This window comes from Amblyraja radiata, chromosome 15 (genome assembly GCF_010909765.2).
Source record: "Amblyraja radiata isolate CabotCenter1 chromosome 15, sAmbRad1.1.pri, whole genome shotgun sequence".
In the NCBI taxonomy this organism is placed as follows: Eukaryota; Metazoa; Chordata; class Chondrichthyes; order Rajiformes; family Rajidae; genus Amblyraja; species Amblyraja radiata.
This window is the reverse complement of record NC_045970.1, coordinates 2,407,960-2,435,533: the sequence shown is the minus strand read 5'-3', so window position 1 is coordinate 2,435,533 and position 27,574 is coordinate 2,407,960. Positions and strand designations below refer to the sequence as shown.

Genomic DNA, 27,574 nt, shown 5'->3' with positions numbered 1-27,574 from the left:
AGAGAGAGAGAGAAAAAAAAAAAAAAAAAAGTGCTGGAGTAATTCAGCAGGTCAGGCAGCATCAGTGGAGAGAAGAAATGGGTGATATTTTGGGTCGAGACCATCATTTGGTTTACTTTAGTTTAGAAATGCAGCGTTGAAACGGGTCTTTCAACCGGCCAGCGATTACCCCGTACACTAGCACTATCCTACGCACATTAGGGACAATTTTATAATCTTGTGGAGCCCACTTAATCTACAAGCCTGAATGTCTTTGAAATGTTGGAGGAAACCGGAGCACCTGGAGTAAAAACCCACGCAGTTCATGGGGAGAACGTACAAACACCGCACATACAGCACCTGTAGTCAGGATCGAGCCTGGGTCTCTGGCGGTGAGGCAGCAACTGTGCCACTGTGCCACGCAGAATTATATAACGGTTTCCTCTGCCATAAACACACCCAATATGTGTTAGTAATGTCCTGTTTCCCCGTTGTTGACCCTCTGTGTTCCTCTCCTGCAGGGTTTAGGAGCCATTGCTGTCGACGGAGAGACGGGGACGTGAGCAGCCTTTGAGGGCGGCCAGGGTGCCGGTGAGCCCCCCTCCCCCGCATTTGTTCGGTGTCCGGGCTGTGCTTCAGTGGAGGACCACATGACAGGGCACAAGAAGGAGAAGCGTTATGAGTGCGACGTGTGTGGCAAGGCCTGGCAGAGCCCTAGTGATCTGGAGACCCACCAGCGTGTGCACACGGGAGAACGCCCCTTCGACTGCACAGAGTGCGGCAAGAGCTTCACCCGCTACGGCAACCTGCTGCGGCATAACCGCGTGCACTCCAGCGAGAGGCCCATCATCTGCTCCGACTGCGGCAAGAGCTTCAAGACGGCGAATGACCTGAAGAGACACCGGCGGGTGCACACGGGCGAAAAGCCCTATGACTGCTCCACCTGCGGCAAGAGCTTTGCCTGGTTGTCAGGGCTGCGGGACCACCGGCAGGTGCACAGCAGTAAGCGGCCCTTCACCTGCGCGGTCTGCGGCAAAGACTTCAAGTTGTCCAGGGACCTGAAGGTGCACAGGCGCCTGCACACTGGGGAGCGGCCCTACACCTGCCCCCAGTGCGGCAAGGGATTCATCCAGTCCAGCAACCTGCAGAAGCACCAGTACACCCACACCGGCGAGCGCCCCTACACCTGCAGCGACTGCGGCAAGGGCTTCAACCACTCCGGCAACCTGCTGGTGCACCAGCGCACCCATACCGGCGAGCGCCCCTTCACCTGCACCCAGTGCGGCAAGGGCTTCACCCACTCCAGCCACCTGCTGAAGCACCAACGCACCCACACCGGCGAACGTCCTTTCACCTGCACCCAGTGCAGCAAGGGCTTCACCCAGTCCAGTCACCTGCTGAAGCACCAGCGCACCCATACCGGCGAACGCCCCTATACCTGCGCCCAGTGCGGCAAGGGCTTCATCCACTCCACCAGCCTGCTGGAGCACCACCTCACCCACACAGGCGAGCGCCCCTTCACCTGCGCCCAGTGCGACAAGGGCTTCACCCGTTCCAGCAACCTGCAGAGGCATCTGCAAACCCACACCGGCGAGCGTCCCTTCACCTGCGCCCAGTGCGGCAAGGGCTTCACCCGCTCCTCCAAGCTGCTGTCCCACCAGCGGGTGCACGACAGCGACCGTCCCGTCCCTAGCCCGGTGTGTGGAGAGCACTTTGCCACGGCCTCCCACGCCCTGTCTCACCAGCGCGTGCAAACCTGTGGCCAGCCCTAGGACTTCCCTTACAGTGGTGAGGAGCTTGACAGCTTGCGGGGGTTGCGGCAACACCGGTGGGCTCACGCTGGCGAGCGGCTGCTCCCACGACGGCAAGCATTTCAACAGCGCACGGTGGTACAGGTTTCACCCCTCTTGACCACCTGCTGGAGCACTGGCGAGTTCACACCAGCCAGTGCCCCTTCACCTGCCCGCTCTGTGGCAAGGCCTTTCCTCGCTCCTCCAGCCTGTTGGCACACCGCCATGTGGATAGGAGCTGTTTAGGTAAACACAAAATGCTGGAAGGAATGGGTAACGTTTCGGGTCGAGATCTTCTGTCACCAATACCTTCTCTCCAGAGAGGCTGCTTGTCCTGCTGAGTTACTCAAGCACTTTTTCCTTTTTTGCAAACCAGCATCTGCAGTTCCTTGTTTGTAAACCATTCTGGTTAACCACCTCTGCACCTTCTACAAAGCCTCCACATCAGTCCCGTGATCAGAACTGTATGCCATACTCCAAATGCCACCTGACCAATGTCCCTTAAAGCTGCACATATAAAATTCCTCTCCCTCCGCTCTCTCTCCACATTCCCCCCCCCCCCCTCGTACAAATTCTCTCCACTTCACCCTCTCGTACCCTCCTCCTCTCTCTCACACACTCCCTCTCTCGCTCCCTGTCTCTCTCACACGATCCCTCTCTCGCTCCCTGTCTCTCTCACGCACTCCCTCTCCCGCTCCCTGTCTCTCTCACACACAAAATCTCTCTCTCTTGTATCTAGACTAGGCATGCATTTCACCCTACACTGGCACTCAATCTGCCAAGGCCTGTTGGATCTCCCAGTTGCCAACCATTTTAACTCTCCTTCCCGCTCCCACACTGATCTTTCTGCCCTGGGCCTCCTCCATTGCCAGAGTGAGGTTGAAAGAGCTAATAGTCAAATCTAAAATGGAGTCGTTCTTCTCCAAAAGCATGGTCTCGTAGAACAAAAGAATGGCTCGGTGCCATGTCTGAATGACTTTGTAAATTATATGGAACACAATATGGAGGACAGGTTGGCGTTTTAATAAAGACATTAAGATGGAAGCCTGTGTAATAACATGTGCTTCTTTCAAGGCCATAAAGAAGCCAAGATTGAAAAAAAATAGCTGAAGCTCCAGAGATAAGTAATAACTTGTTATTGGATGAGCTTGATTTGGACCCCGCTTTTCCTATATTCTGAAAGGGTATAGAAGCTTACAGTCATGTCATATTCAGACTTGGTAGGAGTGTTTTATTGATAAGAAAAATGTATAATTGTACTAACTTTCCTTTGTTCTGAGAGTGGAACCGAGAAGCACTGTGCAACGTTTGTGCTCATTGTAGATCTTGCCACTCCCGTCTGATGAATCAATTAAAGATTGCCATGGTTTACCTTTAACAATTTTATTTGCTTTTTAAGAGACGAACTTTGACAAGGTGACACACAAGCTGGAGGAACAGTAGTGTCCAGACCCGACATGTCGCCCGTCCATTCCCCTCCAAAGTGCCGGTAGAACTCAGCAGGTCAGCCATCCGTGGTGGGAAACGGATGGAGAAGTGTTCCTAATATAAGCCCTCCTTGCCCCTGTCGAGGAGCAGACAATCAACTGTACCAGCATCTTCTCATTCATACTGTGCCTAAGTTAAAATGCAAAAGTGAGCCAAGCTGCACACAGCCAACTGCTCACAGTACCAACTGGCTGCCACTGGCCCAAAAACCTAAAGTCATTTTTAAGTGTTTTTTTTTTAAAGAAAGTTTTGATGCATTTATGCCTTACGTAAGCAAGTTTATCCTGACCTTACTGTGAAAGAGTTTAATTTCGTCAAGTTTGGTTCGTAAATGCTGCTGCCTGTGTTTCATCGAGACCTGGCTTTGTGAGTCGACCCTGGACAGCGCGCTACAACTGGCTGGCTTCCAACTTCACAGAGCGGATCGCGAAGTGGAGGCAGCGGGGAAATCAAGAGGTGGTGCTGTCAAATTTTTGCAATCCCTCTTTATCCACTGCAAACCCTTCTACTCTCTGAGGGAATTTAACTCCTTTATTCTCGCTGGAGTTTACATTCCTCCCCCCCATCCAAACCTGCAAACGTGAGGCACTAACACAACTCGCTGACCAGGTAATGAGGGTAGAGAGTGACTTCCCGGACTCCATGGTCATTGTTTTAGGGGACTTTAACAAAGCTAACCTCAGCTGTGACCTTCCAAAATACAGACTTCATGTTACCTGCCCCGCCAGAGGGGAGGCAACACTCGATCACTGTTCTACGGCAATCAAGAACGCATATCGCTTTATTCCCTGGGCGGGTCTGGGTCTCTGATCATTGTCCAGTTCACCTTATTCAGGCCCTGGAAGCTAAGGTGTTTTACATGCTCTCTGATGCATTCTGAGCCTTATTTTGGAGCATTTTTGCACCAAATTTATGACCAATGTTATAGAAATTATCAGGAATTTGAGAGGTAGCTTTTTCACACAAAGGGTGGTGGGTGTATGGAACGAGCTGCCAGAGGAGGTAGTTAAGGCTGGAACTATCCTAATGTTTAAGAGACATTTGGACACGTACATGGATAAGACAGGCTTAGATGGATATGGGCCAAACGCGTGTGAGTGGGACTAGTGTAGATTGAACATGTTGGTCGGTGTGGGCAAGTTGGGCTTAAGGGCCTGTTTCCACACTGCATCATTCTATGACTAAAAAGTTAAGAAAACTGCATGTAGATAAGTAGAGCAGATTTGAAAGAGGTGTGAAATGTAAAGGCAGAGATAGGTTTATGGGTGGAAAGGAACATAGGAAAGGACGGGGGAGAGTGGGCCTGGGCAGATGGGTGAAGGGAAAATAGACACAAAGTGCTGGAGTAACTCAGCGGGTCAGGTAGCATCTCTGGAGAACATGGATAGGTGACATCTCCCTACCTCTACTCCGGATCTCTGCAACTCGTTCCTCCACTTTTTCGCTGATAAAATCAGCACCATCTATCAATCTTTATCCCCTGTACCCGACTCCCCAGCATCTACTCCACCACCTACCAAGGCCCCTCCTTTTAACATCTCCACTGACCTCCTTACCCCTCCTCCACACTGCTTCCTCTCCCAGTTTGACCTGGTCACCCCTATTGAAATCTCCAAACTCATCAGCTCTACCAAACCCACTACCTGCTCCCTCGACCCTCTCCCCACTCCCCTGCTGAAGTCCTGCCTCCCCGATCTCTGCCCCTACCTCACTAACCTAATAGGGACGACAGATGGCACAATGGGCTAAGTGTTCGGCTGGCAACCGGAAGGTAGCCGGTTCGAATCCCGCTTGGAGTGCATACTGTCGTTGTGTCCTTGGGCAAGACACTTCACCCACCTTTGCCTGTGTGTGAATGAGTGTGAATGTGTGTGAGTGATTGGTGGTGGTCGGAGGGTCCATAGGCGCAGATTGGCAGCCACGCTTCCGTCAGTCTGCCCCAGGGCAGCTGTGGCTACAGAAGTAGCTTACCACCACCGAGAGTGACTGAGGAGTGAATGAATAATGTGATGTAAAGCGCCTTGAGTATTAGAAAGGCGCTATATAAATCCCATCCATTATTATTATTATTAGAGTGCTGGAGTAACTCAGTGGGTCAGGCAGCATCTCTGGAGAAAAGGTATAGATTATATTTTGGGTCATATATTTTGGATCAGTAATATTCATGATGTGACATGCATAGACATTCCTGAATGTTACCCAAACCATCGTGAGCTACTTTGTGACGGTGCCTTGGGTGATGAAGGACAGGACACAAGCTTTGGGACACGGTGTGAAGCTGCTGCCGTCTGTCCCATCCTGGTAAAAATCTGGATGGAGTGGATGTGGAGAGGATGTTTCCGTTAGTGGCAGAGTCTAGGACCAGTGGCCACAGCCTCAGAATTAAAAGACATTCCTTTAGGAAGGAGATGAGCAGGAATTTCTTAAGTCAGAGGGTGGTGAACTGTGGAATTCATTGCCACAGACAGCTGTGGAGGTCAAGTCAATGGACATTTTTCAGGAGGAGATTGATGGATTCTTGATTGATACGGGTGTCAGAGGTAATGAGGAGAAGGCAGGAGAATGTGGTTGAGAGGGAAAGATAGATAGAGTCATAGAGTGATACAGTGTGGAAACAGGCCCTTCGGCCCAGTCCCATGAAGACTAGTCCCACCTGCCTGTGTTTGATCCATATCCCTTCAAACTTGTCCTATCCATGTACCTGTGTAACTGTTTCTTAAATGTTGTGATAGTCCCTGCCTCAATTACCTCCTCTGGCAGCTTGCTCCATACACCTACCACCCTTTGTGTGAAAAATATACCCCACAGATTCCTATTAAATCTTTTCCCCTTCACCTTTAACTTATAGAAACATAGAAAATAGGTGCAGGAGTAAGCCATTCGGCCCTTCGAGCCTGCACCACCATTCAATATGATCATGGCTGATCATCCAACTCAGTATCTTGTACCTGCCTTATTTCCATACCCCCTGATTCCTTTAGCCACAAGGGCCACATCTAACTCCCTCTTAAATATAGCCAATGAACTGGCCTCAACTACCTTCTGTGGCAGAGAATTCCAGAGATTCACCACTCTCTGTGTACAAGCCGAGTCTATGTCCTGACATCCCAGGAATCAGTCTGGTGAACCTTCTCTGCACTCCCTCTATGGCAAGAATGTCTTTCCTCAGATTAGGAGACCAAAACTGTACGCAATACTCCAGGTGTGGTCTCACCAAGACCCTGTACAACTGCAGTAGATCCTCCCTGCTCCTATACTCAAATCCTTTTGCTATGAATGCTAACATACCATTCTCTTTCTTCACTGCCTGCTGCACCTGCATGCCTACTTTCAATGACTGGTGTACCATGACACCCAGGTCTCATTGCATCTCCCCTTTTCCTAATCGGCCACCATTCAGATAATAGTCTACTTTCCTGTTTTTGCTACCAAAGTGGATAACCTCACATTTATCAACATTATACTGCATCTGCCATGCATTTGCCCACTCACCCAGCCTATCCAAGTCACCTTGCAGCCTCCTAGCATCCTCCGCACAGCTAACACTGCCCCCCAGCGTTGCGTCATCTGCAAATTTGGTGATGTTGCATTCAATTCCGTCGACCAAATCATTAATATATACTGTAAATAGCTGGGGTCCCAGCACTGAGCCTTGTGGTACCCCACTAGTCACTGCCTGCCATTCTGAAAAGGACCTGCTTACTCCTACTCTTTGCTTCCTGTCTGCCAGCCAGTTCTCTATCCACATCAATAATGAACCCCCAATACCGTGTGCTTTAAGTTTGTATACTAATCTCTTATGTGGGATCTTGTCGAAAGCCTTCGGAAAGTCCAGATATAACACATCCACTGGTTCTCCCTTATCCACTCTTACTAGTTACATCCTCGAAAAAGTTTATAAGATTCGTCAGACATGATTTACCTTTCATAAATCCATGCTGACTTTGTCCAATGATTTCACCACTTTCCAAATGTGCTGCTATCCCATCTTTAATAACTGACTCTACCAGTTTCCCCACTACCGATGTTAGACTAACTGGTCTGTAATTCCCCGTTTTCTCTCCTTTTTTAAAAAGTGGGGTTACATTAGCTACCCTCCAATCCTCAGGAACTACTCCAGAATCTAAAGAGTTTTGAAAAATTACCACTAATACATCCATTATATCTGGGGCTACTTCCTTAAGTACTCTAGGATGCAGCCTATCTGGCCCTGGGGATTTATCAGCCTTTAATACATTCAATTCACCGATCACCACTTCCCGGTTAACCTAGATTTAACTCAGTTCATCCATCTCATTTGACCCCTTGTGGCCTGCTATTTCCGGCAGAATATTTATGATTTCCGGCACAATATTTATGTCTTCCTTAGTGAAGACAGAACCAAAGTAGTTATTCAATTGGTCTGCAATGTCCTTGTTCCCCATGATCAATTCACCTGTTTCTGACTGCAATGGACCTACATTTGTTTTAACTAATCTTTTTCTCTTCACATATCTATAAACAAATTTGCAGTCAGTTTTTATGTTCCCTGCCAGTTTTTTTTCATAATTTATTTTCCCTTTCCTAATTAAACCCTTTGTCCTCCTCTGAGGGACTCTGAATTTCTCCCAGGCTGCTTTTTCTGGTTAATTTGTATGCTTCATCTTTTGTTTTTATACTATCCCTGATTTCCCTTGTTATCCACGGATGCACTACCTTCCCTGATTTATTCTTTTGCCAAACTGGGATGAACAATTATTGTAGTTCATCCATGCAGTCTTTAAATGCCTTCCATTGCATATCCACCGTCAACCCTTTAATAATCAATTGCCAGTCTATCTTGGCCAATTCACGTCTCATACCCTCAAAGTTACCTTTCTTTAAGTTCAGAACCCTTGTTTCTGAATTAATTATGTCACTCACCATCCTGATGAAGAACTCAACCATATTATGGTCACTCTTGCCCAAGGGGCCACGCACAACAAGACTGCTAACTAACCCTTCCTCATTACTCAATACCCAGTCTAGAATAGCCTGCTCTCTCGTTTTGTTCCGCTACATGTTGGTTTAGAAAACTATCCCGCATACATTCCAAGAAATCCTCTTCCTCAGCAACCCTGCCAATTTGATTCACCCAAGCTACATGTAGATTGAAGTCACCCATTATAACTGTTTTACCTTTGTTGCACGCATTTCTAATTTCCTGTTTGATGCCATCCCCAACCCCACTACTACGGTTAGGTGGATTGTACACAACTCCCACTAGAGTTTTCTGCCCCTTAGTGTTTCGCAGCTCTACCCATGTCGATTCCACATACTCCAAGCTAATGTCCTTCCTTTCTATTGCGTTAATCTCTCTAACCAGCAACGCTACCCCCACCTCCTTTTCCTTTCGGTCTATCCCTCCTGAATATTGAATATCCCTGGATGTTCAGCTCCCAGCCTTGGTCACCCTGGAGCCATGTCTCCGTGATCCCAACTGTATCATAGTCATTAATAGCTATCTGCACATTCAACTCATCCACCTTATTACGAATGTTCCTTGAATTGAGGCAAAGCCATCAGGCTTGTTTTTACAACACTTATACAATTATGTTGAAAAGTGGCCCTTTTTGATTTTTGCCCTGGATTTGTCTGCCTGCCACTTTCACTTTTCACCTTGCTACCTATTGCTTCTACCCTCATTTTACACCCCTCTACCTCCCCACTCACACATTTAAGAAACCTTTTCCCTTTAACTCCATCCTCGACTATCCCATTTGACACCCCACCCCCCTTATTCCATTTTAAACCACCCGTGTAGCAGTGGCAAACCTGCCTGCGAGAATGCTGGTCCCCCACCTGTTAAGATGCAATCCGTCCCTTTTGTACAGTTTCCCCTTACTCCAAAACAGATCCCAGTGATCTAAGAATCTAAATCCCTGCCCTGTGCACCAATGCCTCAGCCACACATTCAGGTCCCGTATCTCCCTGTTCCTGCTCTCGCCAGCACGAGGAACTGGAAGCAAACTGGAGATAACAACCCTGGAGGTCCTGCTTTTCAGCATTTTTCCGAGCTCTCTAAAGTCACGCTGCAGAATATTCATCCCCTTTCCGACATCGTTTGTGCCGACATGCACTACCACTTCCGGCTGTTCACCTTCGCCCTTGAGGATTTTCTGCACTCTGTCCGTGACATCCTGGATCCTGGCACCAGGAAGGCATCACACCATCCTCGAATCCCGTCTGTTGCCGCAGAAACCCCTGTCCGTACCTCTCACAATGGAGTCTCCCACTACAATGGCATTGCCTGACGTTGGCCTATTTGGTTTTGGCTCAACAGCCCTATTTGCTTCGCAAGCCAGTCCACCGCTCAGTGTAATGTCTTTTGTCCCGACAGCTTCTAAATAGGTGAACCTGTTCACAAGAGGTACAACACCCGGAGACATTTGCATTCAATGCTTCCCTCCCTTTCTCACCGTCACCCACCTTCTCTCTTTCAGTACCTTAGGTGTAACAATCTTACTGTAGGACTTGTCGAGGAACGACTCAGTTACTCGGACGAACCTGAAGTCATCCACTGCCTCTGCTCTGCTCCTCGATTCACCTACTCTGGGCAAAAGACTCAACCATATCTATTCAAATCATGATTTTATACACCTCTATTAGATCATCCCTCATCCTCCTCTCCTCCATGAAATAGAGTCCCAGCCTACTTAACCTCTCTTTATAGCTCGGGCCCTCTAGTCCTGGCAACATGCTCGTAAATCTTCACTGTACCCGTTCCAGTTTGATGACATCTTTCCTATAACATTGTGTCCAGAACTGAATACTCTGAACGTGGCCTGACCAACTTCTTATGCAACTGCAACATGACCTCCCAACTTCTATACTCAGCCTGATACGCTGAGTTACTCCAGCACTCTGAAACGTCACAGCACAGGGCAAGATTAGCAAGTTTGCTGATGATACAGAAGTGAGTGGTTTTGCAGATAGTGAAGATGGTTGTGAAAGATTGCAGCAGGATCTGGATCAATTAGCCAGTTAGGCAAAGGAATGGTTGACAGTTGCATGGTTCTTTCGAGTCGCAGGTACATCAGGTAGTCAAAAAGTATTTTGGCACTTTGGCCTTCATCAGTCAGAGTATTGAGTATAGAAGTTGGGAGATCATGTTGCAGTTGTATAAGATGTTGGTGAGACTGCATATAGAATATTGTGTTCAGTTCTGGGCACCATGTTATAGGAAAGATGGCAAACTGAAAAGAGTACATAGATCCCCATCCTGGATCAGTCCAATCAGGGTTGTGTCGTCCGCTAACTTGAGAAGCTTGACAGAGGTGTCTGTGGGGGTGCAGTCATTGGTGTAACGAGAGTAGAGGAGAGGGGAGAGTATGCAGCCTTGCGGTGTCCTATGCTGAGCGTTTGCAGCTGAGATATGCTTTCCCGCCTCACATGCTGCTTCCTGTCTGTGAGAAAGCTGGTGATCCACCGACAGAGGGGTTCAGGCACAGTCAACTCAGAAAGTTTGGAGCGTAGTAGCTCTGGCACAATGGTGTTGAATGCAGAGTTAAAATGAACAAACAACATCCTCGCATAGGTCCCCTGGTGGTCTAGGTACTGTAGGATGAAATGTCGACCCAGATTGACTGCGTCATCCACAGATCTATTGGCCCAATATGCAAATTGCAGAGGATCCAGCAGGGGGATTGTGATATTTTTCAGCGTGGTCAGCACAAGCCTTTCAAAGGTCTTCATGATTACAGAGGTCAGTGCAACTAGTCTATAAGACCAGTAATCCTTGCCTTTTTTGGGTACAGGGACAATAGTGGAGACTTTGAAGCAGGCAGGGACAGTACATGTTTGCAGGGACTGGTTAAAAATGAGTAATTGGGTGTGAAGTGGTGATAATAATAAAAATAATAATATATTTTATTGTCATTGCACATAAGCGCAACGAGATTTGGTATGCAGCTTCCATCCGATGTCATAACTTAAATAACTAATAAAATTTAGATTTAGATACCCCGAGAACATGGTTTGTAAAAAGAACATTACAACAGTAAAATAGTCAAAACAGTTGAAACAGACTAAAGTGCAGATGTGTCTGTGCGACGTGACCATCCGAGGGAGACGGTCCGTGGGGGGTGGGGGGCACTCAGCAGGGCTGGTTCAGAGCCGCTATAGCTCTGGGAATGAAGCTATTCCTGAGTCTGGAGGTTCGGGCGTAGAAGGCCTTGTAAGTGGAGTGGGGTGGGTGTAGAAGGGCCCAGCCTTTGCAGACTGAGGTCAGGCTGTGAGTGGATGTGAAGTGTTGGTTGGGGTGGGAAAGGGTCCACTCGTTTCATACTGGAGTCTTGCCTTAAGTAGGTGTGAAGTGATGAATGGGAAGGAGAGGGTGCAGGATCCATTCTTTGCAGACTGGGGTCTGGCTGTGTGTGTTGGAGAGGCTGTTCCAGGGTTACGTTTCTGATTTTCAAACCTGCAGTAAAACTCATTCAGATCGTTCGTCAGCTGACAACTGTCCAAAGAGCGGGGGGGCTTTCCTCTTATAGCTGGTGATTTCTTGCATGCTCTTCCAAACTGAAGAAGATTCAATTCAACTTTAATGTCATTGCACAAATACTGAGTATGGGTACAACGAAATGCAGTTTTGCGTCAGTCCGTAGTAGTGCAATATAGAAATTTAAAAAAAAAGAGGATACAGAATAATAAAAAATACAGAATAATTAAACAATGGGGACGGAGGGACCGGAGGAATCTATCGGCGGGACTCCGAGTTCAGCAATGCGACGGTATGATTGTAGAAGCTGTTCCTCATCCTACTGGTACGAGACCTGAGGCTCCTGTACCGCCTCCCTGATGGGAGGAGGGCAAACAGTCCATGGTTGGGGTGGGAGGGGTCTTTAATGATCTTCCCAGCCCGTTTCAGACACCGTTTTCGGTGGAGGGCATCCATGGCAGGGAGCGGGGCACCGATGATGTGCTGCGCGGTTTTCACCACCCGTTGTAGTGCCTTCCTGTCCGCAACAGTGCAGCTGCTGTACCATACCGTGAAGCAGGCGGTCAGGATGCTCTCGATGGTACACCGGTAGAAGTTGGTCAGGAGCTGGGGGGACAGGTGGGCATTCTTGAGCCTCCTCAGGAAGTAAAGGCGCTGCTGTGCCTTTTTGATCAGCTTGGAGTTGTTGAAGGACCAGGACAAATCCTCCGAGATGTGTAACCCGAGGAATTTGTAGCTGGAGACGCGCTCCACCTCAGTCCCGTTTATATGGATGGGGGTATGTCTGCCCCCTCTGACCTTCCTGAAGTCGACAATAAGTTCCTTCGTCTTCTTGGAGTTGAGGACGAGGTTATTATTGGCACACCAGGTTGTCAGGTGCTGGACCTCCTCTCTGTAGGCTGACTCATCGTTGTCACTGATCAGTCCTACCACCGTGGTGTCGTCAGCAAACTTAATGATGGCGTTGGATCCGTACTTAGGGATGCAGTCGTGGGTGAAGAGGGAGTAGAGGAGAGGGCTGAGCACACAGCCCTGTGGCACGCCGGTGTTCAGTGTTATAGTGGTGGAGGTGAGGTTGTTGACCCTAACAGACTGTGGTCTGTTGGTGAGGAAATCTAGTGTCCAGTTGCAGATGGAGGTGGAGATGCCAAGCCCGCTGAGTTTGGTGATCAAGCTGGCGGGGATGACAGTGTTGAAAGCGGAGCTGAAATCAATGAACAGCAACCTGATGTAGGAGTTGTTGTTGTCCAGGTGGTTCAGGGCAGAGTGTAGGGCCGCCGATATGGCGTCCTCTGTAGACCTGTTGGCCCGGTAGGCAAACTGATGGGGGTCCAGTGTGGGGGGGAGGCTGGCTTTGAGGTGAGCCAAGATCAGCCGCTCAAAGCACTTAGCAATGACAGGGGTGAGTGCCACTGGGCGGAAATCGTTGAGGCTCCCTGTGGCTGACTGTTTGGGCACTGGCACGATGGTTGATGTCTTGAGGCAAGTGGGGACAACACCCTGGGCCAGTGAGAGATTGAAAATGTCGGTAAAGACTGGGGATAGTTGTCCAGCACATGCCCTAAGCACCCGGCCAGGGATGCCATCGGGGCCGGCAGCTTTGCGCTCATTCACCTTGCTCAGTGCATCTTGTACAGCAGAGGTGGAGAGACTGAGGGGTTGTTCATTTGGGGGTGGAGCAACTTTGATGGCTGGGGTTTTGTTATCTCGGTCAAAGCGAGCATAGAAATGGTTTAGCTCGTCAGGAAGGGTGGCGTTGTCTGGGGGAGGGGTGTTAACTTTCTGGTAATCGGCAAGGGATTTGATTCCTTGCCACATGCGCCTGGGGTCAGAGTTGTTTTGGAAGTGCTCCTCAATCCGCCGTTTGTGATTGAGTTTGGCATTCCTAATTCCCTAAGTCACTAGCTGAGAACTTGCCCCTCAACTTCTCAGAGTACTTCCCACCAGCGGAGGGGGGGGGTGTTGTGGCCCCGATGGCGGGAGAGGCAAAGGCCGGGCCGGAGCGGCGTCTGTTGTCGAGGTCTGGTTATGGCCACTGCCAGCCGTACCCGCTCCCACCAGGAGATGGAAGAACGGTCTCCTGTTAGACCCTCGCTGGTAATTTGCTACCCCGGATAAAAACCAGACTACCCCTCCCGCAACGCAATATTCCACTACTTACCAGAGTAGGCACGAGGCATCCAGGCGATCACTGAGTGTGTGGACTGCAAAATGCTATCTGAATCCAACCGGGCCCACTGTGCATGCGTAGAGAGTCAGCATAATTTTGCGACACTACTGTGTCACCGGCTTCCCCCAACTGCGCAGGTGCGGATGGTCGCTTTATTTTTTCCCTCAAATCATCCAGCGGGCAGGAACCAGAATTTCGGGTAAACGCTGAATGCGCTCCAAATTTTATTTTCCTCTGGATTTTTTCTTACTGTGGGGAAAAGGGGGTGATGCGAGCGCGCCCAATGCACCCCCCTTCGGACGGCCATGTGTACCTTTGATTTTGATATTTATTTTTATGTTCTCTTTGGAGATTGCCTGTACTTGTGTTTTTCCTGTTGATTTTCCGTCTCAGCGCTTTACTACTTTCATGTACGAGGTTTACCAGAGTCTGGAGGTTGGTTTCGCACGCAGCAATGAGTGCGATGTCATCTGTGAAGCGTGCTTTATTTAGGAGATGACCTTGGATATTTACGCCTATATTTGTGTCGTGCAATGCATACGACATGACCAGTTCGAGCAAGATTTTAAATAGCTGTGGTGAGATCACACACCGTTCAGATTCAGATTCAGATTCAACTTTAATTGTCATTGTCAGTGTACAGTACAGTACAGAGACAATGAAATGCAGTTAGCATCTCCCTGGAAGAGCGACATAGAATATGATTTCAATAAATAAATCTATTTACATGCATACAGTCATAATGTTTTTCCTGTGGGAGGAGTGTCCGGGGGGGGGGGGGTGATTGGCAGTCACCGAGGTACGTTGTTGAGTAGTGTGACAGCCGCAGGGAAGAAGCTGTTCCTGGACCTGCTGGTCCGGCAACGAAGAGACCTGTAGCGCCTCCCGGATGGTAGGAGCGTAAACAGTCCATGGTTGGGGCGAGAGCAGTCCTTGGCGATACTGAGCGCCCTTCGCAGACAACGCTTGCTTTGGACAGACTCAATGGAGGGGAGCGAGGAACCGGTGATGCGTTGGGCAGTTTTCACCACCCTCTGCAGTGCTTTCCGGTCAGAGACAGTGCAGTTGCCATACCATACTGTGATACAGTTGGTAAGGATGCTCTCGATGGTGCAGCGGTAGAAGTTCACCAGAATCTGAGGCGACAGATGGATCTTCTTCAGTCTCCTCAGGAAGAAGAGACGCTGGTGAGCCTTCTTGACCAGAGTTGAGGTATTGTGGGTCCAAGAGAGGTCATCGGAGATGTTGACCCCCAGGAACCTGAAGCTGGAAACACGTTCCACCTCCGTCCCGTTGATGTGGATATGGGTGTGCGTGCCGCCCCTAGACTTCCTGAAGTCTACAATGAGCTCCTTGGTCTTCTTGGAGTTAAGGGCCAGGTTGTTGTCAGCGCACACCATGCTGCTAGGCCGACTCATCGTTGTTGCTGTCACCATTGCATCATCTGCATACTTGATGATGGTGTTAGTACCATGTATAGGTGTGCAGTCGTGGGTGAAGAGGGAGTAGAGGAGGGGGCTCAGCACACATCCCTGTGGAACGCCGGTGTTCAGGGTGAGGGTTGAAGAGGTGTGCTTGTCTAACCTAACAGACTGGGGTCTGTTGGTTAGAAAGTCCAGTATCCAGTTGCAGAGGGAGGGGTCGATGCCCAGGTTACCGAGTTTGGTGATCAGTTTAGAGGGTATAATGGTGTTGAATGCTGAGCTGTAATCGATGAACAGCATTCTTACGTAAGTGTCTCTGTTGTCGAGGTGGGAGAGGGCGGAGTGAAGTGCCGTTGAGATGGCATCCTCTGTACTCCTGTTCTTGCGGTAGGCAAACTGATAGGGATCCAATGTGGTGGGGGGGGGGAGGCAGCCTTTGAGGTGTGCCAGGACCAGCCTCTCGAAGCACTTGGTGATGATGGGAGTAAGTGTAACTGGGCGGAAGTCGTTGAGGCTTGCCGCAGCGCAGTGTTTTGGTACCGGCACGATGGAGGTGGTTTTAAGGCACGTGGGGACAACTGCTTGGGCAAGTGACAGGTTGAAGATGTCAGTCCAGACGTCTGTCAGCTGCGCAGCACAGGCCCTGAGCACGCGCCCGGGGATGCCGTCAGGGCCAGCAGCTTTACGTGCATTAGTCCTACTCAGTGCCACGAATACGTCATAGGGGGTGAGTGTGAGGGGTTGGTGATCGGCAGGTAGCACAGCCTTGATGGCTGTCTCTAGATTGTCCCTGTCGAAGCGGCCATAGAAGTGATTAAGCTCCTCAAGGAAGGAGGCGTTGCTGGATGTGGGGGTGGTATTGGTGGGTCTATAGTCCGTGATGGCCTGGATGCCTTGCCACATGCGTCGGGGGTCGGAGTTGTTGTTGAAGTGCTCCTCAATCCTGAGCTTATGGTACTGCTTGGCCTTCTTGATGCCCCTCTTCAGGTTAGCCTTGGATGAACTGTAGGCTCGAGCATCGCCTGACCTGAAAGCGGTGTCCCGTGCTTTCAGCAGTAGCCTGACCTCGCTGTTCATCCATGGCTTCTGATTCGGGAATATGGTCACCTGTTTGAGGGAGGTGACACTATTGATGGTGGAGTTTATAAAGTCCAGAACAAAGGATGTGAAGGAATCAATGTCCGTGTGGGAGTCAAGGGTGGCCTGGGCTGCAAACGCCTTCCAGTCAGTGTTTCCAAAACACTGCTGAAGTGTGAAGTCCGCTTCCTCTGACCAGACTTTAACTGTCCTCACAGTGGGTTTAACCCGTCTGATGAGTGGGGAGTACTTAGAGAACAGGAACAATGAGAGGTGATCAGACTGACCAAGGTGGGGGAGGGGGACGTCTTTGTAAGCTTCAGCCATGTTAGTGTAGACTTTGTCCAGTGTCTTGTCTACTCTAGTGGTGAAGGAGACATGTTGGTGGAATTTGGGGAGTGCAGTCTTCAGGTTGGAGTGATTGAAGTCACCCGCAACAATGAAGGCTGCCTCGGGGTTGTGCGTCTGTTGATTGCTAATGGCAGTATGCAGCTCTTTCATTGCAAGCTTGGCATTAGCATCAGGAGGGATATAGGCTGCAGTCACAACAGTGGAGGTAAACTCTCTGGGCAGATAGAACGGTCTGCATCTAACCAAGAGGAACTCAAGGTTAGCTGAGCAGTGACTCTCGATGATGGTGGAGTGCGTGCACCATGCTTTATTTACATAAATGCACAGACCCCCACCTCTGGTCTGTTGTCCTGTCCGCTCGGAGTAAATGACGCCCCGTTAGCCGGATGGCGCTGTCAGGAACGTCGATGTTGAGCCAAGTTTCCGTGAAGATCAGGATGTTGCAGTCTTTGATCCAGCTGTGGGAGGTGATCCTTAGCCGGAGTTCGTCCATTTTGTTTGCCAGTGAGCGCACGTTGGCGAGGAAAAGGCTAGGAATCGCTAGCCTGTGTGGGGCTAGCTCTAACCTGGCCTGTGTGGGGCTAGCTCTAACCTGGCCTGTGTGGGGATAGCTCTAACCTGGCCTTTAACCCACCTCTGCGTCCCCGGCGGTGCTTTCGTACGTGTCGCCGTCTGTTGGTGCTTCCGGTCGGCCGAGCTGGCTTGGTGCGCGCTGGTGTTCTGCCGCTCCGTTGCTCCACGCTTCCGTGGCTCCGGTGGCATTCTCCAGCCCCGCTGCACCGGTGGCATTCTCCAGCCCCGCTGCACCGGTGGTGGTCTCCAGCCCCGCTGCTCCGGTGGCGGTCTCCAGCCCCGCTGCTCCGGTGGCGGTCTCCAGCCCCGCTGCTCCGGTGGCGGTCTCCAGCCCCGCTGCTCCGGTGGCGGTCTCCAGCCCCGCTGCTCCGGTGGCGGTCTCCAGCCCCGCTGCTCCGGTGGCATTCTCCAGCCCCGCTGCTCCGGTGGCATTCTTCAGCCCCGCTGCTCCGGTGGCATTCTCCAGCCCCGCTGCTCGGGTGGCATTCTCCAGCCCCGCTGCTCCGGTGGCATTCTCCAGCCCCGCTGCTCCGGTGGCATTCTCCAGCCCCGCTGCTCCGGTGGCATTCTCCAGCCCCGCTGCTCCGGTGGCATTCTCCAGCCCCGCTGCACCGGTGGCGGTCTCCAGCCCCGCTGCACCGGTGGCGGTCTCCAGCCCCGCTGCTCCGGTGGCGGTCTCCAGCCCCGCGGCTCAGCTGGTCGCGCTCTCCACCTTGTCGCACTCCAACTGCAGTAGCAAACTAATCTGTTAGTTCCCCATTCGCTCTTACAGCACTTGTAGATTTCTGGTAAAGTGCTTTTAGTGGCCTTATAATTTTGTTGGAAAAACCAAAGAAACCAAGTGCCTTTCACAATCCCTCCTGCCACACAGAATCGAAGGTCTTTTCAAAGTCAATATAGCAACAGAAGAGTCAATTTTTCTTTTCGAGGTGATTTTTCATTGTCTTAGAGTGAACAGTTGATCAATGGTTGACCAACCTGGTCTAAACCCTGCTTGGGTTTCTGATAGAATCTCTTCTGCCCTTTTCATGATGCGTCTTTGAAGTATTAGAGTGAGAATTATGCATGAATGACTAAGCAGGCTGATTCCCTTATAATTGCCACAGTCTAACTTGTCTTTTTTCTTGTAGATTGGTGTAATGATTACCTTTTCAATAGACAATGGACAATAGGTGCAGGAGTAGGCCATTCGGCCCTTCAAGCTGTAATTATGCTACTGCAGCTTACCCCCTTAGTCGTGTTCAGTAAAACACTGAGTCAAGCACTGGTCAACTAACTCTTTATTCTTCCCAACACAATCACGAACATCCTATACAATTCCTAACCAACGCGGGTCCGATCCTTGTCTCTACTCATTCAAGCCCTTCAGCCTTATGCGAGCAGACACCTCAAGACAGTCACGCAGTCCCAAGTCAGGCCCGTACGAAGCTTTTCAAAAAGGGGTGTGGCATGACAGGAGTACAAAAATGTTATGTGAAGTAATGTGCGCACAGCGCACATCACGCGCTTGAAGCCCCTCGCGGCGTCGGTTTTAGATGATGCCCTCTGTTGCACTCTGAGCCTCATTTTGGAGCATTTTTGCACCAAATGTATGACCAACATTTCAGAAATAATTTTGTTGGAGTCAAGATTAATAATTACAGAGCTGCCAAGTTTCACTGAGTATTTTCGTATTTTGATGGCTGAAAATCAGTATTTTGTTGGGGAAATCGGTATTTTTCACTTAAATGCAATAGAACGTACTACACAGAAACTGGATTTTTGAAAATCAGTGTTTTGCATGCAACTTCATGTATTCTCAAATATCATTATGGAATACTGAAAATCAGTACCTGTACTACTGAATTGTGAAACCATTTTTGAAATGTGAATTTATAATTCTTGATTTTGATTCCACAACATAAAAATATATAATAATATACATAAATTTTGCAATTCATCATATAGTTTACCAAACAATCAAACATGCTGGCATGATGCTGCATAAACATTCAGATGCTCCTGGATGTATATTACCATTTACCCCTACGACTAATGCCAAGGCATTCATTGGCCTTAGCCTATATGCCATTCCTGGTTCCACGAATATAGCACTTCAGACCAGTTTATCTAGCATGGCAGTTCTCAGTTTGTTAATGCTGTCAAAGCATGTGTCGTTCCGCTGTACACTGATGTTGGTGGCCCTACTTCTACCTCTTCTTGCAGTGCCACGTTTGGTCTCCTAAAGTGTGACTTTATCTTTAATGGCAGTGTTCATTTCGTTAACGCTGTCCAAGGCCTGTGTCATTCCGCAGTTAGTACACTGATGTAGGTAGCCAGACCTACCTCTTCTTGCAGTGCCCTGTTTAGGCTCTCAAAGTGTGAGGGAATTAGCGGACAGTTCAGGGTTCCTCTCACAGACTTTGACAACACTCTTGGCAGACCAAATAGCGGCTATTTAGCCATAAATCACATTTTCCAGTTACATTTTCCGAGAATGTAACTGTGCAAACCTAGTCACCACTTTGTCCAAGTCATGGGCAAAGTCATAGTGAATGTGCATTAAGGCAATTGCAGACAGCCTGTCATTGCTCATGGAAGTCCTGGTGTAGGGATGCAGGTGACAGACACACGTGGCATGCCTGCATATATTGCCATTTAGCAAGAATTCATGTTTTCCAGTTCCATTTTCCAAGAATGTAACTGAGCGAACCTAGTCACGACTTTGTCCAAGTTATGGGCAAATTCATAGTGAATGTGGATTAAGGTGACTGCAGACAGGTAATTGCATGGAAGTCCTGGTTTTTGCTTCTTCGCGGTTGAGAAAGCGTGTTTGTCCACGTTGGCTGGATCAATGTAAGATGCCGATCGAGATCGCACCCACTGCAAGCATGCCGCCTGAGGCGAGCATCTCTCTGCCGCTCAGGCTCATGTCCAAAGGTCCCAGCTACCTCGCAGTCAAATGAAGGGGGACAGGTGGGGTCGGCAGAGTGCCGTGGAAAGACTGGCTGCCGACCAGGCCAAGTACTTGAAGAGCCAGACGACGAGGGGGTGCAAAGTGGAGCCCAATGGTTTGGGCAGCTCTGCCCCCGACGAAGACAGCAGCAGTGGCAGCGGGGCCAGCAGCAACACGAAGACTTACTTGGCCTCCAGCAGAGCGGGCAGCTGGTGCTCCTGCCTGACATCGTGCATCGCTCCAGCTCCAAGAGGCAGCTCGGGCCCGACTCGCTGTTCATGTACCAGCAGAAGTGCGAGTTCATGCAGGTAGCGGTGGCCACCAGCAGCATCCGCAGTTTCAAGGGAGTGGCAGCCTGGGCCGGCAGCTGCTGCCCGGCTCTAGCGGCTGAGGCGACGGCAACGGGAGCAGCAACGTCGGAAGGGGGAGAATTAGCAGAGGGTACACAAGTAACCACACCAGCAGCACTCCAGGGTTCACAAGTAACCACACGAGCAGCACTCCAGGAAGCACCAGTCACCATGCCAGCAGCATCCCTGGGTGCACAAGTAACCACTCCAGCAGTGCCACAAGAATCAGCAACAGGTCATCCCAAGGAGCCGCTCAAGTGACAGGTTGATGAAGACGGATTACGGCACTCTCACTATGACATCAGCTGCTGCTTCTCCCGAGCCTGCTCGGACTTGTACATTTCAATAATAATAATAATAATGTCTTTTATTGTCATTGCACGTCAGTGCAACGAGATTTAGTATGCAGCTCCAACCGATGAAAAAGAAAAGTAAAATAAATAAATAAGCTGTGTGTCGTGACCATCCGAGGGAGACAGTCCAGGGGGGGTGGGGGGCACTCAGCAGGGCCGGTTCAGAGCCGCTATAGCTCTTGGAATAAAGCTGTTTCTGAGTCTGGAGGTTCGGGCGTAGAAGGCCTTGTAACACCTGCCGGAGGGAAGTAGTTCGAACAGACCGTTACAGGGGTGTGATGAGTCTTTATGGATGCTGACGGCCTTCCTGAGGCACTCTTTGAGCACTGCGGACTCGAGACCGAGGTGATCGAGAACCTGGCCAGGGAGAAGTTTGCCGCCGGCGCCGCCTTCGAAAGCCTTGCCTCAAGTTTTGCAGTGAGAGGCCTGTCCCACTTGGGTGACATTTTCGGCGACAGCCTGAAAAGAGGTTGTCGAGTTGTGGTCGGGTCGTGACGCGGCGTCATGCGTAGTGACGCACGGTGACTCCCTGTCGCCCCTGGATTTTGGAATATTCAACTGAAATATCTCCAGACCAAATTTGTGATGTATATGACCAACTGTAGAAGTAAAACCTGGATAAATCCAAAGTATAGTTGTGAATGTTGCTCAATAAATAACTACAGTACTGATACTCCATATTAAGAGCATTGATTTGCTGTTAAAATGAATTCTGTAATAACGTAATATGGATTAAATTTAATAATAACATTGGGAATTAAAACACACTTGATTGCATTCCGTTATCAAACATAGTCAATGTTCGCTCTGAAGACATTTCCAGCGCAGTAGGGTCGGGGATGGGAGGGGGGGGGAGATGGGTGAATCAGAGCTGGATGGATAGATGGCAGGGGGGGTTGAGATGGCAATCAGTGTGGAATGGATGGATTGAGGCAGGGGAATTAGTGCGCGTTGGTTGGAGTAGATAAAATTGTGAGGGGAGAGCGCGGGGGATTTCAGTGGCGATCAGTACGGGATGGATGGGGGGGGGTAAATCAGTACAGGATGGATGGGGGGGGGATCAGTACAGGATGAATGGGTGTACAGTACAGAATGAATGGGGGGGTCAGTACAGGATGAATGGGGGGACAGTACAGGATGGATGGGACAATCTGAACAGGATGGATGGGGGAACAGTACAGGATGAATGGGGGGGGAATCAGAACAGGATGGATGGGGGGGATCAGTGCAGGATGGATGGGAGGTTCAGTACAGGATGGGGGGACAGTACAGGGTGAATGGCGGACAGTACAGGATGGATGGGGGGGTCAGAACAGGATGGATGGGGGGGATCAGTGCAGGATGGATGGGAGGTTCAGTACAGGATGGGGGGACAGTACAGGATAGGGGGACAGTACAGGATGAATGGGGGACAGTACAGGATGGCGGGATCAGTGCAGGATGGATGGGGGGGGGGATCAGTGCAGGATGGAAGGGCGGATCAGTGCAGGATGGATGGGGGATCAGTGCAGGATGGATATGGGATCAGTACAGGATGGGGGGACAGTACAGGATGGAAGGGTGGATCAGTACAGGACGAATGGGGTGAAAGTACAGGATGGGGGGGTCAGTGCAGGATCGATGGGGTTAACAGTACAGGATTAATGGAGAGAGAGAGAGAAAGGGGAAGGGGCAGAGGTGGTGGGGAGGAAGGTCCTTTGGCCACAACCTCATGAAGCCTAGATAAACTAGCCAGGCTGACCATGATCCATATCCCTCAATTCCCTCCATAGCCATGTGCCTATCTAAAACCTCTTACACGCCATTATTGTATCAGTTTACACCGCCACCCCTGGCAGCATGTTCCAGGCACCCACCACTGTCTGTATTAAAAACTTGCCCCGCACATCTCCTTGAAACTTTTCCCTTTCACGTACCTCTAGTCTAGATATTTGCTACATTCATCATGTCATTCCCCAGAAAGGCATCATCTAGATGATCATGGGTGAATGTCATAGAATCTTTTATCCAGAGTAGGAGAATCAAGAACCAGAGGACATAGTTTAAAGGTGAGAGGGGAACCCCAGGGGCAACTTTTTCACTCATGGAGAGGTGGGTTTGTGGAAGAAGCTTCCAGAGGAGGTTGTTGATGCCGGTTCTATATCAGCCGCTTGTTTAAAAGACACGTGGACAGATACATGAATACAAAACATTTAGACAGATTTGAGCTAAACGCAGGAAAATGGGACATGCTTAGATGGTGCATCTTGGTCGGCATGGACGTTGGGCTGAAGGGCCTGTATCTGTGCTCTGTGACACAATGACTCTATCTTGAGTGTATGGCCATGTGTAACCTCCCACAAGTCACAAGTCAGGACCGTGATAGATCACCCTCCACTTGCCTGGATGAGTGCAGTTGCAACAGCACTCAAGCTAACCTGACACTGTCCTGGACAAAGTTGGCCGCTCGATGATCTCCTGATCCACCACTGTTTACAGCTGGTTTTAATGCTCAGAGCCCCAGTACAGGGCACCACTGGAATGGGTGGCGTGTGCTGTAGATCTGCTTTTATGTCCAGTTTCTGGAGTCTTACACCTGACGTTTCTCCACACTCACCAATGGTTGAACTGTTATCTCCGGCAGGGTTTGTGGCTGTTTCCTTTCTCGTATACAAAGACACGGAATCCTTATTGAACAGAGAGATTAAAGGAGGAAACTCACCTCAGAAGACGGTCCCATTAAACTCCAAGGTGGTCTCAGCCACGATCAGCAACAAAGTTGCCAGCCCCAAGCTGCAAGAAATAGTCAATTTCACTCTGGAACTCAACCAGGTTTGTAAATACCACCCGGGGTGTTTCCCGATGGATAATGGGCTCCCCCAAAGGTACAAATGGGAAATAGTTCCTGAACTCAGAATTAAACTCCTTCTGCCTCCATTGGGTAAGTCCCCATCAAATCTGGGTCACATAGTGCAGGTGTTATCTAGGACTAACTGGGCAAGTAGATGAGGGAAAAGCTAAAGGTGCAGAAACTGGAATGAAATACAGAAAATACCTGAAACACTCAGCAGGTCAGGCAGCATCTGTGGAGAGAGGAACAAAGCTAACTTCTCATTGTCTGCAGAACCTGCCTGATCTGCTGAGTACTTGCACCATCTTCTGTTTACATTAGACAGATGAGAGGATTGGCTCTGATTGCCCTCTTGGTGAACGAGGGGGATGATCAGGAAGTACCTTTGCTCTGGGTGATTTACTGTTGGGAAGTCACCGTACACTGTGTAGGGATGGGTGTCCATGTGACCCTGGTTAACCCACCACACCCTGCAGTGTGAAAGTTGGGAGGACAGTGGACACACTGAACCTGGCTTCAGGCCTGATGTCTCCACGTAAGCTGGGTCTGAGCTGGTTCAGGTCAGTTCATGGTCACCTCTTCATTCTCCGTTACTCAGTGTCAGTACAAGGAGACCTGATGCAGGAAGTGGAAATGCCACATCTGAGGGAGAAGGGAGAAGGGTTAGAGATTGGTATTGAGACGGGTCACAGGAGGAGACCATGTGCCACCATTTCTCAGGTAAAAGACAATCGCTATCACTGTACTGTGTATGTGGGATGTCAGCTGGGATATTGTAGAAGGAGCTTCACTCTCGATACACTCTGACTGTCCTTCCCCAGGCCAGTTTCAATGTGGAGGGAGCTTCACACTGTATGTATCCAGTGCCTCCACCCTGGGGCAGTTTGATGGGACAGTACGGTGAGATTGGTAGCCATGGTGTTCCCTCTGTTGTGTTAAATGTGATCCTGTGACCCGTTTCCCACCCTCCGCCATTTAATAAGACCAGGCTGATATGATTGTGATCTCCCACCTTCGTTCCCATACACCCTCGATCACCCTTCACCCCATCCTGATCCAGAAGCTCTCCATCTCTCTGGGAAGGTTTTACAAGAGCCTGCTACCACTGCCTTTTGAAGCAGATTGGTGGTGTTTTGGATGGTGAGGAGGGTAGTCTCAGGCTACAATCAGTTATGGATCAGCTGCTGAGATTGGCAGACCAAATGCCGATGGAATTTAATCCACGATAAGTGTGATGTGTTTTGGGAGAGAATGTTACCAGGACTTGGGGGTCTATGCTATCGGGTGAGTTTGAGCAGACTAGGACTATATTCTTTGGAGCGCAGGATGATGAGGGGTGACCTTATAGAGGTGTACAAAATCATGAGAGAAGTTGATTGGGGAGATGCACAGTCTCTTGACCAGAGTAGGGGAATCAAGAACCAGACAATATTGGTTTAAAGTGAAGGGGGAAAGATTTAATACAAATCTGAGGGGTAACATTTTCACACAAAGGGTGGTGGGTGTATGGAACGAGGTGCCTGAGGAAATAGTTGAGGCAGGGATTATTGCAAGGTTTAAGAAACAAGTAGGCCGGTATATGGATAGGACAGATTCAGAGGGATATGGGCCAAACGCAGGCAGGTGGGACCAGTGTAGATGGGACATGTTGGTCAATGTGGGCAAGTTGAGCCGAAGGGCCTGTGTCCACACTGTATGACTCTTTATGACTCTTAATGGCAGGAAACACATGAATGATGGGGTATTCAGGGACAGAGACACCTTGATGTACGAGTCCTTAGTCCACTGAGGGTCACAGCACAGGTGTGTAGGGTGGGAAAGATGGCTACACTTTGCCATCTTCATTGGCTGGGACAAAGAATATAAGAGCAAGGATGGTATGGGACAACTTTATAAAGTATTGGTGAGGCCACGTCTAGAACATTGTCTCCAGTTGTGGTCACCTCAGTCTAGAAATGACATGATTGCTTTGGAGATGGAGTAGAGGAGGTTCACCAGCACGTTGCCCAGAGTAGAGAGTCTCAGTTATGGATGGAGACTGGGTTTGTGTCCTTGGGGCGTAGAGGGCTGAGGGGGGACTGAGAGAGGTGTACAAAATGATCAGGGGCAAGGATAGTATAAAATCTCCCTCACAGCAGAGATGTCAGTTATCGGAATGCAGAAGTTTAGAATGGATATAAGGAAGAATGTTTTCACTCAGAGTTGAAGTTTGGAGCCACTGCCTGAGGGACTGTGGAGACACGGACTCTCACAACATTTAGACAAACACTTGAAGTGCCAAGGCATAGAAGGCTACAGGCCAAGTGTGGGTAAATGGGATCAGTATTGATGGTTACTTGATTGTCAGCATGGAGAGGATGGACCGAAGGGCCTGTTTCTCTGCTGAACAACTCTGTAACTGAAGAGAGATCCAGACAATCATGACCCTGTCATGGTGGACAGGCCAACCCCAATGGAGCTGGTAAGAAGAGGAAGCATCTTGGAGACTCGCTCCTGAGTGAGTGATCCCAAGGAGATACTAACAGCAGAAGCCATTGGATAAGTGTGAACTCTCACTTGACTTTGGGACAAAGCGCGTTGAACGGTTGGAAGTTTTCTCCATGGGTTGAAATATTCCCATTTTGTTGAAGGTGGCGACTGAATGTCGGAAATGGTTGACCAAAAAGCACAAGAATTTCACCACCGAATCCTCACAGATTGAGATGAACTCGACTGAGGTAAGGAGCTTTATCCGGAAACACAGAAATCCTCAGCAGGTCAAGCAGCGTCTGTGGAGAGAGAAACCAAGTGAACGACTCTGGTCGATGATCTCACATCAAACCTGCTCCACTGGAAGGTTCATCCACCTGAAACACGAATTCTGTTTCTCTCTCCACATCTGAACGTTTCAGGACTCGTCCTCACAACATTCAGACACGGACTGATCTGTGGCAAGTGGTTCATAAGTTCATAAGATTGAGGAGCAGAAGTAGGCCATTCGGCCCATCAAGTATACTCTGTCATTCAATTGTGGCTGATCTACCTTTCCCCCTCAACTTCGTTCTCCTGCCTTCTCCCCATAACCCTTGATAGCCTTAGGGGGGCTGACCAGGTCCTGGCCATGGTCTGAATCCCAACTCACCTATAGACCAGACCCCTAGAGATGGAGGGAGAGTTTCTGCCTCAACTCGGCTATCTGCTGCCCTCTGCTGGAGTCTGAAACCCGGATGACTTTAATAACAATGCAGTTTGTTCCTTTTTCTGGGAGTGGCATCCACAGGCTCCTGGCAATGTGCCCCAGCCCTTCCCCATCCTCGCCCCTCCTCACCCAAGTGGGTGGCAGAGTGTCCGGCAGACCATTGCAGGCCACCGCAGGTGATGGGCACAGAGTGGTCCTTGCTCCTGTTCCATCCCACCTATGGACCCTAATGACCCCGAGCGACATTGTCCACCTGGTAGAACAAACTCCTCAGTGGACAGAGGATCCGCATGTTCTATATATCTCGACATCACTGGCTATATCTCTCGTTCCCTTTCCTATGACTAGTCTGAATAAGGCTCTCGGCCCAAAAAGTCACCCATTACGACTCTCCAGAGTTACTGCCTGCCCCACTGAGTTATTCCAGCACTTTGTGTCTATTTCAGGTCCATCAGGTTGGTCTCAAGTGTGTGTTGATTGGAGCGAAATACAGTAAGCCATTGCAATCTCATTTTGTTTTATCCAGACTTAGAAAACGTCATAAGCGGAAGGTTTCAAGACTCAAGGACATGGTTTATCTCAGTGGATTTTCCTCCTTTCATGCTCTCTCACTGTCAC

The 27,574-nt window shown here is 49.6% G+C and overlaps 1 protein-coding gene and 1 long non-coding RNA gene across 5 annotated transcripts in view; both read left to right on the top strand.

The window, feature by feature from the left end:
- LOC116980958 (zinc finger protein 239-like) overlaps positions 1-2,384 on the top strand; it is a 10,329-nt gene extending 7,945 nt beyond the window's left edge. For 3 of the 4 annotated variants that reach the window (XM_033033536.1, XM_033033533.1, XM_033033532.1), the window contains exons 2-3: positions 501-1,233; positions 1,486-2,384. In XM_033033536.1, the coding sequence (XP_032889427.1) occupies positions 630-1,233; positions 1,486-1,751 (870 nt within the window). In that variant the 5' untranslated portion in view covers positions 501-629 and the 3' untranslated portion in view covers positions 1,752-2,384. The remainder of the gene's footprint in view (positions 1-500; positions 1,234-1,485) is intronic. The other variant, XM_033033535.1, reaches the window with a different exon arrangement.
- Positions 2,385-2,646: 262 nt separating this feature from the next.
- LOC116980962 lies at positions 2,647-21,565 on the top strand. The gene is made up of 3 exons (XR_004414126.1): positions 2,647-3,483; positions 18,918-18,927; positions 21,554-21,565. It is a non-coding gene; the product is annotated as an uncharacterized LOC116980962 (long non-coding RNA).
- Positions 21,566-27,574: the final 6,009 nt, after the last annotated feature.